General features: G+C 40.0%; 1 protein-coding gene across 1 annotated transcript in view; it reads left to right on the top strand.

The window, feature by feature from the left end:
* Positions 1 to 7372: 7372 nt before the first annotated feature.
* LOC101994600 (cytochrome P450 20A1) overlaps positions 7373 to 13393 on the top strand; it is a 41291-nt gene continuing 35270 nt past the window's right edge. Inside the window, 5 exon segments of the mRNA XM_013351634.1 lie at positions 7373 to 7499; positions 8219 to 8312; positions 8314 to 8369; positions 9711 to 9743; positions 9746 to 9886. Of these exon segments, the coding sequence (XP_013207088.1) occupies positions 7373 to 7499; positions 8219 to 8312; positions 8314 to 8369; positions 9711 to 9743; positions 9746 to 9886 (451 nt within the window).

The following is a 13393-nucleotide window of genomic DNA, read 5'->3' as shown; positions in this document are numbered from 1 at the left end:
GATAGGCAAATAAGGTAAAGGCAGTTATTGAGCAGACATCATAATTTGTATTTCACCCTTATAATCACTATCAATTATTCCTAAATGCACTATAATTCCTTTCATACTTAAGCTAGATCTTCCGATTAATAACCTAAAAGTCCCAGGAGGCAAGGGCCTATAGATCCCAGCCGGCACCTTCACAGGCAATTGTCCAGCTTTCAAAGTTATATCAGTCACGGCTGGTATGTCCACTGCGGTACTATGTTTAGTGCTCAGCTAAAGTGAAAAAATTGTGGCTTGCCCTTCTTACATCGCAGACTTATGCCTTGTGTGGCACCCGGCTTAAGTTGTTTCCAGTTTTTCTTAAGGTTCCCTGGCTGTCCACATCTATAACATTTTATAATCTTTCCTGAATTCTCACTCAGCTTATGGTAAGCAGAGGCCATAGTTTCTGCCATAAACTGCATTTTTCTGGTCTTTGATAAAATATTGTTACAAGTTTTCATGTATTGATTCAAATTCCCTTATTTCTTAATGGGTAAAATGGCCCTTTGGCAATCCTCATTAGAATTCTCATAAGCCAATAACTTCAGTAACTGTCTTGCTTCCTTACCAACTACAGTTCTCTCAATTGTCTTCTTGACGTGGGCAATACAATCTATGTAAGGTTCAGTAGCCTTTGGAAAAACCTTAGTCCAGGACCCGTAGTGTTCTCCGGCTGGCCTAATCCGTTCCCATGCCTCATCAGCAATTTTTACCTGCTGATGTGGATCGTTATATTCCCAGTTCCGGATAACATAGCATATGTGATAGCTCTAATTTGAGGGTCCTGACCGTGGGCATTCTGCCTTTCTTTCTCCATACACAAACCATTATACCACATTTGAAACTACAAATACTTCCCTTCTTTCAGTATCAAATGTGCCACAATTTTCCAATCCTCAAGAGCCCAATTTCCATAATGACAGGCAGTGCCAATTAAAATTTTTTAATGTAAGGTGATTGTGAACCATACAAAGTAACTGCTTTCCAAATCCTACAAATATCATCCACATTGATACCTTCATACCATGGCGGTTGGGCTACTCCCCCAATAGTCCTATGACAGGGAATACATGATGACCAAGGGGTCATCCTCATCCTGGTCAAGGCCAAACTCTTCTTGAGAGTCAAGATAAGGAATCCAAAGATTCTGCATATCCCCTGACTGCAGCTGCCTTAAACGATTGTCTCCACAGCGGAGGAGCTGACAGTTTTACCTTCACTTTATCTTTGGCGATAGTTAACAATACTTCCAGCTGTTTTTCTAACTCATTTGTCCTTTCCGTAGTAACTTCATTATCCTTCTGAGTAACCTTAACTGGCTTCTCAACTAACTGGGAATTATCTTTTTCAATCTCAGTTTGCATTTCTTTACTAACCTGTAACTTTTTCACCGGAGCACGAACCTCGGATGTTAAGTCTTTCACTGTCTGCATGGCTTTAAAAACTACATAAACAAGAGACTATACAGATCAAAAGTGCACCAGTATTTTTTCACCTTGCTTCACAGCCTTCTCAATATTTATCCAAACCCGATCCCAATTTCCTATATTCATTAAATTCTCATCTGAGGGAACCCAAGGATTATATTCTTTGATAATTTCAAGGCACATCTAAGTCTGACCTAGATACATGAGCACCATGAGTTTTCAGCAAATGTTTAAGCATAGACAGAAGCGGAGAAGAGTTAGCTTGTTCCATTACCCTGTAATTATTTACCTTATTATCCGGCACTCCTAACATTCTTTCAGGGACTCTGTTCAGGCGCCAATTGTTGGGGACCCTTCCCGAACTTACTCAGTTATGGTTGACCCTGGGTAGTGCCACAGAAATCAGGACACAGGGAATGTAGAATAGGAGATACAACTGAATACTTTATGGCAAAGCCAGTGCTGTTTGTATAATACTCGAATCACGATTCATAATACATGAAAGTAGTTTCATAAACTAGTAACTTGGTTGCAAATAATTTCGAGAGCTTCATGCCCTAGTTAACCTAAACAAAAAGCCTGGTGTTATGACAATAACTCCTGCTGTAATATAATATGTAAAAACACCTCATCAGAAGACAAACCACAACCTAATCAGAGCCTTTGAACTACAGTGCACATCTGTCTTCTCAAGGACTGACCATTGGCAAGGCACTCTACTGATGGGAGAGGTTTGCCTCCTCCCGACTTGGTTTGCCAAGCCTATCAGCGAGAATGTACCTCAAGTCACCCTTGCACAGAATTTTTATGCAGTTCAAAACTGGCCCTCTACAGTAGTGATTAACTTGTAGTCAATATTTGAACTTGTAATCACATTTGGTATGTTTTCAAGGTCAAACAAAGATATTTTAGATAGACAAGTCATTGTCAAATACCTCAGAGATCTACAGAATATGGTATTTAAGATGTTTTTACAATATAGGTTTTACACAGCAGTAGAAAAAAATGACAGTTTGAAATTTGCAGACAAATGGATGCAACTAGAAAAAGCCATCCTGGGTGAGGTAATCCAGAGCCAGAAATACAAATATAATATATATTCACTTATAAGTAGATATTATACATAAAGCAGAGGACCAGCATACAGACCACAACCCTAGAGAACCTAGGGAGCAAAGAGGACCCTAAGAAAGACATACTTGGATCTGCCTAAAAAGGGGAAAATTGGGAGCATGGGCATCAGGGTGGAGGGTGGAAGGGGAGAGGAGAGGGTTGAAGGGAGAAGAAAAAATGTATAGCACATTCCTATCCAAACAATTAAAATGAGAAATAAAAAAATATTTTTCTCCACCTTTTACCTGGATTTCTCCTTCCTCTATTCCTATTACTTGTGGATTTGGTCTTTTTGTGATATTCTAGATTTCTTTTGGGGGGAAGGGGCTGGAATTGTTTATATTTAACATTTTCTTTGACTGAGGTATCCATTTTCTCTATATTCCCTTCTGTGCCTTAGATTCTGTCTTCCACATGTTATATTCTGTTGATGAAGCTTGTCTCTGACAGTCCTTGTTCAAGTTCCTAAGTTTTTCATTTCCAGTTTTCCCTTGGTTTAGGCTTTCTTTATTGATCCTATTTCCAGTGTCATGTTTTCAATTGTTGCCTTCATTTTATTCCACTGTTTGCATTTTCATAGATTTCATTAATGGATTTATTAATATCTTCTTTAATGACCTTGAGTATATTCATAGTAACTATTTTGAAGTCATTGTCGGTAATTTACCTATATTGTATTTTTCATGGGCCACTGCAGTAGGATTGCTGAGCTTTGGTGAAGACACACTGTCCTGGCTAGTATTGTTTTTTTTTTTTTTATGGGCATCTGGTTTGGGGATGATTGTTAATTCTGGGTGCTGATATCTGGTCTTGTCTTTGCTGGGTGAGTGATCTGTTCAATTTCCTTTTCTGGCTCTTAGGAATGCTTCTGTGCTCCTGCCACAAGTGGCCATTGAAGTCATGGACAGAAGGTGTTTCCAGGGAAGCCGACATAGGCATGGGGACAAGCTAGAAGTGGGTGGCCAAGAGGGTCCACAGGAGGGAGGAAAGTTGGGTGCGACACCAGAATCTGTGTTGACCTGGGACATGGGGCCCAGAGAAAGGAAGTGCCACAGCAGGGGGTCTGCTGTGAAGCCGAGGGGTTGACTACAGGTTAGAAATGAAGAACTGTGGTACTCCAGGGAGCACCTCCTGGAGTTGGCAGGTGAGATTTCTGGTTCATTTTTTTAAGACAGAGAATTATTATGTAGTATTGTCTAACTTTGAATGTGATCTTCCTTCAACTTCCTGAATGCTGGAATTACATATCTGGGCCACCATGCGTGACTTTGGTTTATTATTTGACTAGAAAAAGAATACTTATTTCAGAAATGAGTACATTGTAAACTAGACAATCATTTTTCTCTTTTTCTTTTGATAGCCAGGTGGATGGGTTCCATACAAGAGAAATAAAGAAATAAGAGAATGTCCTTGATAGGGGCCTAGATGATAGTAAAGTGCTTGAGTTCAATCATCAACACACACATGAAGCAGGACACAGTTTTAGTCCCTGGAATTGTTTGGATAGCCAACCTAGCTTAATCAGAGAGCCTTAGATCCTAGTGAAAAACCTTGTTTCAAAATACCAAGGCAGACAGCCTTTGAGAATGACACCAGCGTTAATCTCTGAAATCTACATGCATATACACATGCACCTATGTACATGTGTCTGTAGCCAAACATACACACACACACACACACACACACACACACAGAGAGAGGGGGGGGAATATATATGATATGGTTAACTGATAGAGCAGTTATTAAACTCTTTAAAGTATTTTTTGAAAAATGGGCAAAGGAAGATTATAGGATTTTTTTTTATTTTTATTTTTCTAGATAAGATATCCGTGTATAACTTTGGAGGATGTCATGGAACTTGTTCTGTAAACCAGGCTGGCCTTGAACTCACCTTAATCTGAGTACTGGGAATAAAGGTGTGTGTCGCCACCACTGCTCAACCTGAAATAATTCTTTCTTTTTTTAATTAATTAATTTTTTTACATACCAATCCCAGTTCCCCTTCTTTCTCTTCTCCCTCTCCCCTTCCTCCCACCGCACCTCCCATCTGCTCCTCAGGGAGATTAAGGCTTCATCTGGGAATTCATCCATGACTCCCCTGTTCCCTCACTGAGGCAAGACCAAGGTCTTCTACCCCACCTCACCCCATGCCTAGACTGAACAAGGTATCTCTACAAAGAGAATGGGCTCTACAAAGTCAGTTCATGCATTAGAGTTAGATTCTGGTCCCACTGACAATGGGGAGCCCCATATACTGTCCAAGCCACCTTGAGCATTGTCACCTATATTCAGGGGGCCTAGTTCAGTCCTTTGAGGGTTCCCCAGTTGTCAGTCAGGAGTTAATGCTCTTCCACAGGTCTGGGTCAGCTGATTCTGTGGGTTTTCCTATCATGGTCTGGATCCCTTTGGAGCTCGGCCCAGTTGTAGATCTCTGTATCTGCTTCATCTGTTTCTAGAAGAGGGTTCTAGCTTCTCTGGGGTTGTGGATTGTAATATCCTTTGCTTTATGTCTGATATACACTTATTAGTACATAGTATATTTGTCTTTCTGAGTCTGGTTTACCTCACTCAGGATGGTTTCTAGATCTGTCCATTTGCTTGCAAATTTATACGTCATTTTTTACTACTGAATAGTACTCCATTATGTAAATTATCACATTTTCTTTATTCATTCTTCACTTGATGGACATATAGGTATTTTCCAGATTCTGATTATTATAAATAATGCTGCTATGAACATAATTGGGCAAATGTTCTTGTGGTTTGATTGTGACTCTTTTGGGCATATGCCCAAAAGTGGAATTGCTGAGTCTTGAGGGAGACTGAGTCCTAATTTTCTGTGAAACTGCCATACTGATTTCCAAAGTGACTGTGCAAGTTTACACTCCCACCAGCAGTGGAGGAGTGTTCTCCTTACTCCACATCTTCTCCAGCATAAACTATTATCAGTGGTTTTGATCTTCCTTTTTTTATTTTTTTGGTTTTTCGAGACAGGGTTTCTCTGTGTTGCTTTGTTGCCTGCCCTGGAACTAGCTCTTGTAGACCAGGCTGGCATCGAACTCACAGAGATCCTCCTACTTCTGCCTCCTCAGTGCTGGGATTAAAGGTGTGCACCACCACCGCCCCGCCAGTGTTTTTGATCTTAGGCACTCTGATTGGTTAAAATGATATCTCAGAGTTGTTTTGATTTGTGTTTTCCTGATGACCAAGGATATTGAGCATTTCTTTAAGTGTCCTTTGGTCATCTGAGATTCTTCTATTGAGAATTTTCTGTTTAGATCTGTACTCCAGTTTTTAATTGGATTATTTGGTAGTTTGATGTCTAGTTTCTTGAGTTCTTTGTATATTTTGGAGATCAGCCTTTTGTCAGATGTGGCATTGAAGAAGATCTTTTTGAACATGTCCTCTGCTTTACAAAACTGTCTTAGTTTCAGGAGGTCCCATTTATTAATTGTTGCTCTCAGTGTCTGTGCTACTGGTGTTATATTTAGGAAGTGATCTCCTGTGCCCACGCATTCAAGTGTACTTCCCACTTTCTCTTCTATGAGGTTTAGTGTAGATGGATTTATGTTGAGTCTTTGATCCATTTGGACTTGAGTTTTGTGCATGGCAATAGATATGGATCTATTTGCCTTATTCTACATGTTGATATCCAGTTATGCCAACACCATTTGTTGAAGATGCTTTCTTTTTTCCATTTTATATTTTTTGCTTCTTTGTCAAAAATCAGGTGTTCAAGGTTGTATGGGTTAATATCAGTATCTTTGATTTGATTCCATCTGTCTATTTTTATGCCAATACCAAGTTGTTTCCATTACTGTAGCTCTATAATAGAGCTTAAAGTCAGAGACGGTGATGCCTTCTTATGTCCCTTTATTGTACAGAATAGTTTTGGCTATCCTGGATTTTTTGTTTCTTCATATGAAATTTAAAATTGTTCCTTTGAGGTCTGTGAAGAATTGTGTTGATATTTTGATGGGTATTGCATTGAATCTGTAGATTGCTTTGGCAAGATTGCCATTTTTACTCTGTTAATCCTATCTATCCATGAGTGTGGGAGATATTTCCATTTTCTGATATCCCTTTCAATTTCATTCTTCAAAGAGTTAAAGTTCTTGTCCTACAAGTCTTTCACTTGTTTGATTAGAGTTACCTCCAAGGTATTTTATGTTGTTTGTGGCTATTATGAAGGGTGATGTTTATCTGAGCTCTTTCTCATCTCAATTATCATCTGTATATAGGAGGGCTACTGATTTGTTGTTGTTGTTGTTGTTAATCGTGTATCCTACCACATTACTGAAGGTATTTATCAGCTGTAGTAGTTCTCTGGTAGAAGTTTTGGGGTCACTTATGAATACAGTCATATCATCAGCAAATAGTGAAAGTTTGACTTTTTTGCTTTCCAATTTGTATCCTCTTGATCTCTATTTGTTGTCATATTGCTCTAGCTAGAACCTCAAGAACTATATAGAATAGATACGGAGAAAGTGGACAACTTTGTCTTGTTCCTGATTTCAGTGGGATTGCTGTGAGTTTTTCTCTATTTAGTTTGATGTTGGCTGTTGGCTTGATGTGTATTGCCTTTATTATGTTGAGGAATGTTCTTTGTATCCTTGCTCTCTCCAAGACCTTTATTATGAAGGAGGTTGGATTTTGTCAAAGACTTTTCAACATCTAATGAGATGATCATGTAGTTTTAATAATTCTTCCTTATACCAGGAGCCCATTAGCTTTGTTTCAATGTGGAAATGAGTCCTTGGATTCAGCTGAATTGGAGAGTTATTGTTTAAGGTCCTGGAGATGTCATGTGTAAACATGTAGGGCTTCTCAGATCTGTGACAGTTCATTACATAGCCATTCATTTTTTCCCCATTCAGGCTTCCCGACAACCTGCAGGAATTCCAGGGATTGCACCAGCTGAAGAAAAGAAAGGTTTTGTTTTGTTTGTTTGTTTGTGTTTTTTTTTTTTTTTTTACCAAATCTCTTCCTTTATCATCTCTTCTTTTTCAGCATTAAAACAAAACTATGTTTTCATGGAGTTTTCTTTCTTTTTTTTTTTTAATTTGGTGCTGGGGATGGAATTCAAGGCCCCAAGCTTGCTAAGCAAGTGTTGTGCCTTTGAACTATAGCCTCAGTCCTAAACATTATTTTTACATTACTCATTTTACTTAAATTTACCTCTGGGCATACAACCTAATCTTCTTTACAGTCTGAGAGGAAGGCTATCTGTCACTACTTCCCTCTTTCCCCATCCAGAGAGCGCTGAAAATGAGATAGAAACAGGACAGAAAAACAAAACAACCCTTGAAGGTATTCGTAGGGTTTCGTCAGGCTGTGAGCATTCGCATGGCTGTCAGGGTAGGAGTGAACAGTTGGGTAATTCTCCTACTGACTGACCACATCAGATGTTCCTTGGGTTGCTCTTACTTGGTTTCATTCATTGGTGTCCTGAATTCTCAAAATTCTCAGGAAAACCCATTTGATTGCTAAATACAATGACAGAAACAGCAAGATGGTGAATATAATTGAATTGGAGATTTTTTTAATAATTTAAATCTATTATCACTGTTAATTCAGCGTCGACTGTGGCCTTTCTGATTTTTTCTTTTCAGGTTAAATTGATTACACGACATATCTGTCTTTTATCAGAGGTGGTAACCTTCCAGACATTGTGAACAGTGGAAGTTTGCCTGAGTTCCTGGTTAATTTGCATGAAAGATACGGGCCTGTGGCCTCTCTCTGGTTTGGGCACCACTGATGTACTCAAGCAGCACTGCAACCCCAAAGACTTATAGGTTACTTGTTTTTCTCCTCAGCTGATCCATGCCTTCGGAGAATAAGGGTGGGAATGGCTGAGGTTGATTGAGTGCTCTGTGCTGTGTGCTCGGTATGCACTAAAGTCCTGGTTATTTCATTTAATGCAATAGTATGAAATTATTTTTATCTTTAATTTACAAATACACGCAATGCAATCCTATTGTAAATTACCTCAGGGTTCTTTTGAGGAAGCCAGAGAAAATAGTTTCGGAGTTTGTCTGAAAGGGTTAATGTTTATGAGTAGCTAGGAAAGCTTGAGGGATATTAGTGAAAGAAATAGTGTCACAAGTGCAATATAAAACACGATTGATCTAAAGATTCATAGGGTGATAGGGTTAGACTGAGGGAGTTGAGTGGTAACTACTTAGTAGATGAACAGGTACTCGGGAAAAACAGCATTTTTATAGCAGGCTAAAGGCTGCAGATATTTAGAAAAAATTAATCCTTTCCTTATTCTTTGTATCAAAATGCACTTCAGAGCTGCGGAGAGGATTCAGTTGGTCAGGTGGTTGATGCACAGGCTGCAGACCTTTGCTCGATCCCCAGAGTCCAGGCAAACAGCCAGGTGTGGAGACATGCTTTTGTCATCCTGGTAGCATTTCCTGGGGGCTCGTTGGTCAGGTGATCTAGTCAAATTGGCAATTCCCCATATTGTATACAGCAACTGAGATTTAAGATGGATTTTACTTTCTTTGTATTTTTTTGTGTTTTTTGAATTGTTTTTAGTAATGTGTTTGCACATAAATAATACAGCTACTAAAGGAATAGAAAAGAGAAAGTGAGATACAGCTGATTTTATTTCTAAGACTTAAAAACAATCCACAAAATTATCCATTTTGCTTTAAAGTGTGGTGTGTGTGTCTCTAGGGGGTGTGGCTCAGGGGTTAAGAGTACTGGTTTCTCTTCCAGAGGACCCAGGTTCAGTTACCAGCACCCACATGAAGGCTCACAACTGCCCGTAGATCCCATTCTAGAGTGTGCAGTGCACTATGGTGGCTTTTGCTTGCATGTGATTCACAGACATACATTCAAGCAAAACATCCAGGCCCAAAAAAGAAAACAAATCTTTTGAAAAAGTAGTTCCGTCCATAGGCATCTTATGCCGGCATTAGAGAAGCACAGTGGAATTCTGAATCAGGATAATTCTGCCCATTCTTGTTGACTGTTGAACAGTCGCTTTTACAAAAGAATGTCAATGGTATTGCCAGAAGATTGCCATGCTCTCTGCTGTCTCCCTTTACCTCACTGACCTCTGTTTTTTTGTTGAATATTTTTCTTTTGAATTATTTTTTTTTAGTATAGAAATACTGAATCTGCCTACTTCAGCGGACTCATTTGAAACCATGTTGAAGTCATTATTAAGGTTCAATCTGGTGGTGGGAGTGTGAGCAAAAACCATATGAGGAGCAAACTCTATGGAAATTCCATGATGGCCACTTTGCAGAATGACTTTTCTCTCCTGCTAAAATGTAGACAATGGTGTGTGCAGAGTGTCTCAGGTGGTAAGTGCTTGGTCTGCAGTGTAGACGTTTACAGGGTGTCTCTAAACTACCAGTATACCTTATGTTTGCCACTCTTCTCGTACCTGTTTTTCTAAGCTGGCTTTTTAAAGATTGTATTATTATTATTATTATTATTTGTAGTTATAGGTAAGTGTGAATGTTTTCTGGCACTGGGTGACTTGTCTGGTCTAACTAGTCAGTTTGTTTCATACAGAACCCCTGTCTCTGCCTTCAGAGTGCTGAAATTAAAAGTAGGCCACCATTGATGGCTGGGGTTGCAAATTAAATCCTCATATTCTACTCACTGGACCATCTTCCTGGCTCCTTGGCCAGTCTTAAGCCAGGGTTGCCTAAGCATGATGTTGAGCATACATGAAACTGTCCTTGAAGTACAGATTACTGGGCCTCTGCCTGGATATGCTGAAGCAGCGGGATGGGAGCCCAGCGTCTTCAGGAAGTTCTGCAGGTGATTTACAAAGTCTGAGTACAATGACACGTATCTATGCTGTAGTACTTGATTTTTGTTGCTCTGGAAAAGTACCCAGAACAGTTTAAGGGAGGCAGAATGTATTTTGGTTGATGGTTTTTCTGTCTGGTGGCTGGTTCCACTGTTTATCAGCCTGTGGCAAGACAGAAGCGTGATGAAAAATTGTGAAGGAAAGCTGCCAACCCGAAGGAAGCAGAGGGTGAGAAGGGGTGGGGGTGGGGCAGATGCACCTTCACAGACATGGAGCTCTGCAGCCTAGTCTCGGACAGCGTATGACTACCTGTCCACCAGGTTTCCCTGGGCAGGGCACCTGTGGAAATGGACCCTTACTTGGCAAGGACCAGTAGTCCATGAGACAGTGTAGGAATCTGCAAGATTTGTGCCGCTTGCGGGCTCTTCTCTGTCGTTATCTTGCTGATCCTTTGGGCAATCTTTAGTTTTCTCTTGTCAGCCACACATGCAACAGTTATATTTTTTCCCTGAGAAAAAATTGCTCTTCCTTGAATATTTTCCCCTAAGTTTCAGTGAGGGGATGTCATGCTTCTCAAATCTCTTATCTGGAATTAATAACCTCATCTCCTAATCCTGGGAACTTTTCTGACTCAGTAGAGACAGGTGCACATGAAAAAACTTGGAACATTAACCGTGCCTCACAGTTCTGGAAAAGAGAGTAGGGCTGCACACACAGACTAGGGAAAAGGCCTCAGGAATGGACATGGTGTCAGCTGTTGAGAGCAAGTTCCTTGGGCATCAATCATATAGAATCAGTGATAGGACCTAGTATGACCCAATGGAAAAGAATGCAATGTAAAATATGGGATGGATAGATCCATGTTTACCATACACAGGAACCTAAACTGATGGTATGGTGCATTGGTATGATGCATTGGGATGGGAAGAGTGCCATATCAAAGTCTGCCTTTTACAGAGGGATGGAGACATGGGACCCTCTTGTAGAATATAGATATAGAAGTGTATCTCGCAGACATTAAAGAATTGTCTGGATTTGAATATTGTTTTCCTTAAAGCATTGTACCTATGTCTATTGCTTTTTAATTTTATAACCACAAGTCCCTGCCAGCTGACGTCAGTGCTGCACGAGCAGGATGTGTCTGACTGGATATTTAGTTAAGCCTGCAAAAATGATGACCTCTATGTCTAAAATAAGGTTATATAGGGGATGGGAAAGTGAATTTGGGGAAGTATAAAGGGGAGAAATTGGGCTTTTATAATGATTACTACATATTTCTTAAAAGTCAAAAATAGGAGCCAATAATAAAACTGCTCATGTAAGCTTGGTAGAAAAATAAAGATGGCTCAAGCTATTCAGGGCCACTTGGGTACAACGCACCTAGTGGTCAAAAGTTTTCTTCGTGCTGATGCCCCTTCCCATCTCAGGACCTAACCCTGAGCTGAGGCTGTACCACAGCAACCTATTTTTCTCTGATCGTCCTGACCTAGTTGTCCATGAATTAACTTATCAGTGGATTAGCCCACTAATAAATTTAGTGCTTCATGGTCCAGTCTCAATAGTGCATTGCACATGGACCTTCTGGGGGAACATTTGATACTCAGCCCTAACCACAAACCGTTTCCCTTCTGTCCCCATGGCTCTCAGCTGAGCTGTGTCTTACTGAGCAGTTTTCTGCCCTTACCTTCATCCTGACCTGCTGCAGATGTTCTGGCTTCCTGCTTTGCTGAGTCCCTAACTGTCAGCTCCCCGCCTTCCTCACGCCTTCAGCAAAACTCTCCATCTCAGCATTTTTTCTTTCTCTTGATCTTAATTCTCAAGGAATGCTTTTGTTTTCTTCCTGTCCCCCTCTGCCTGCATTTGCAGCGCTGGTAATAATCCAGGGGCCTCACATGTTTTAGGGAAGTGTTCTCTTGCCTAGTCCTAAGAATTCTTCTTTCTACCAAAGCTAATCTACTCACCTTTGACCTCTTAAAATAATTTATCAAAGTAATGAGTCATTGTTATGGAAAATATGGAAACTAACTGTATAAACAAGATGTGTTATTATGTATATTAATATATATTACTGGGAACCATAGGAAGACTGTTTGATGCCAGTCTGGGCAGTTTATGGAGGCCCTGCCTTAGAAAAATAAATAGATAAGTAGCAAGCAGATAGTGATGTTGGTGATGAGTGCACTGTGAGAACGGTTTCTTTACCGTTTGCCAGGGCCACAGCCTTCAGCCACCACGGCAACCATCTGCATCTTAGTGTCTTTGCTTCAGATCTGAGTCTAGTGTTCTGATGACTGAGCCTTCTGTGTTCTGATGAAACAAGTTCTTCTGGATTTTAGAACGTAAGAATTCACTCAACTGATAGAATTGCACAAATAGCCAAACGTTTTGAGTTAATGGGTTATATTAACTCATTTAATCCTTGAAAATTTTATAGGTAGATAATATTATTCCCCCTTTTAAAAATGAAGAAACCAAGTAGTATGCCCAAGGTCATGCAACAATAAATCATAGGAAACAGTTTACCATTGGGACATCTGGTACCAGGCTTATGTCTTACCCACAGGCTATATTGCCTCTCTGTAGCTTGGTCCCCCTCTCATGTGATTGTGCTTGGATAATTTTATTATATTCTTTAGTACTATTAACATCCTAATGCAAGGCAGAATTAAAAGTCTCTTCCTTGAAATATTAACAATTGCTAGGTATTGTTTTACACACCCTTAATCCCAGCACTCTGAAGACAGAGACAGGTGGATCTCTGTGCTTAAGGCCAGACTGAGTTACAGAGTGAATTTCAGTACAGCCAGGACTATATATTGAGACTCTGTATTGGAAAAAACAAAATATTAGTAATTTTTTAATAATTATTAAATAGTTGCTTAATTTTTGAAAGAAATTTTGTATTTTTTTTTCTAACAGCTCATTTACTTTCCAGAATCTCATCTGCTGAGGCCGAGGCATGGTGGTGCATGCAGTCCTCATACTGGGGAGGCTGAGACATGGTGGTGCGTGCAGTCCTCATACTGGGGAGGCTGAGGCATGGTGGTGC

Source organism: Microtus ochrogaster, linkage group LG4 (assembly GCF_000317375.1).
Source record: "Microtus ochrogaster isolate Prairie Vole_2 linkage group LG4, MicOch1.0, whole genome shotgun sequence".
NCBI lineage: Eukaryota > Metazoa > Chordata > Mammalia > Rodentia > Cricetidae > Microtus > Microtus ochrogaster.
The sequence above is the reverse complement of the archived record's forward strand: the minus strand, read 5'-3'. Positions and strand labels throughout refer to the sequence as shown.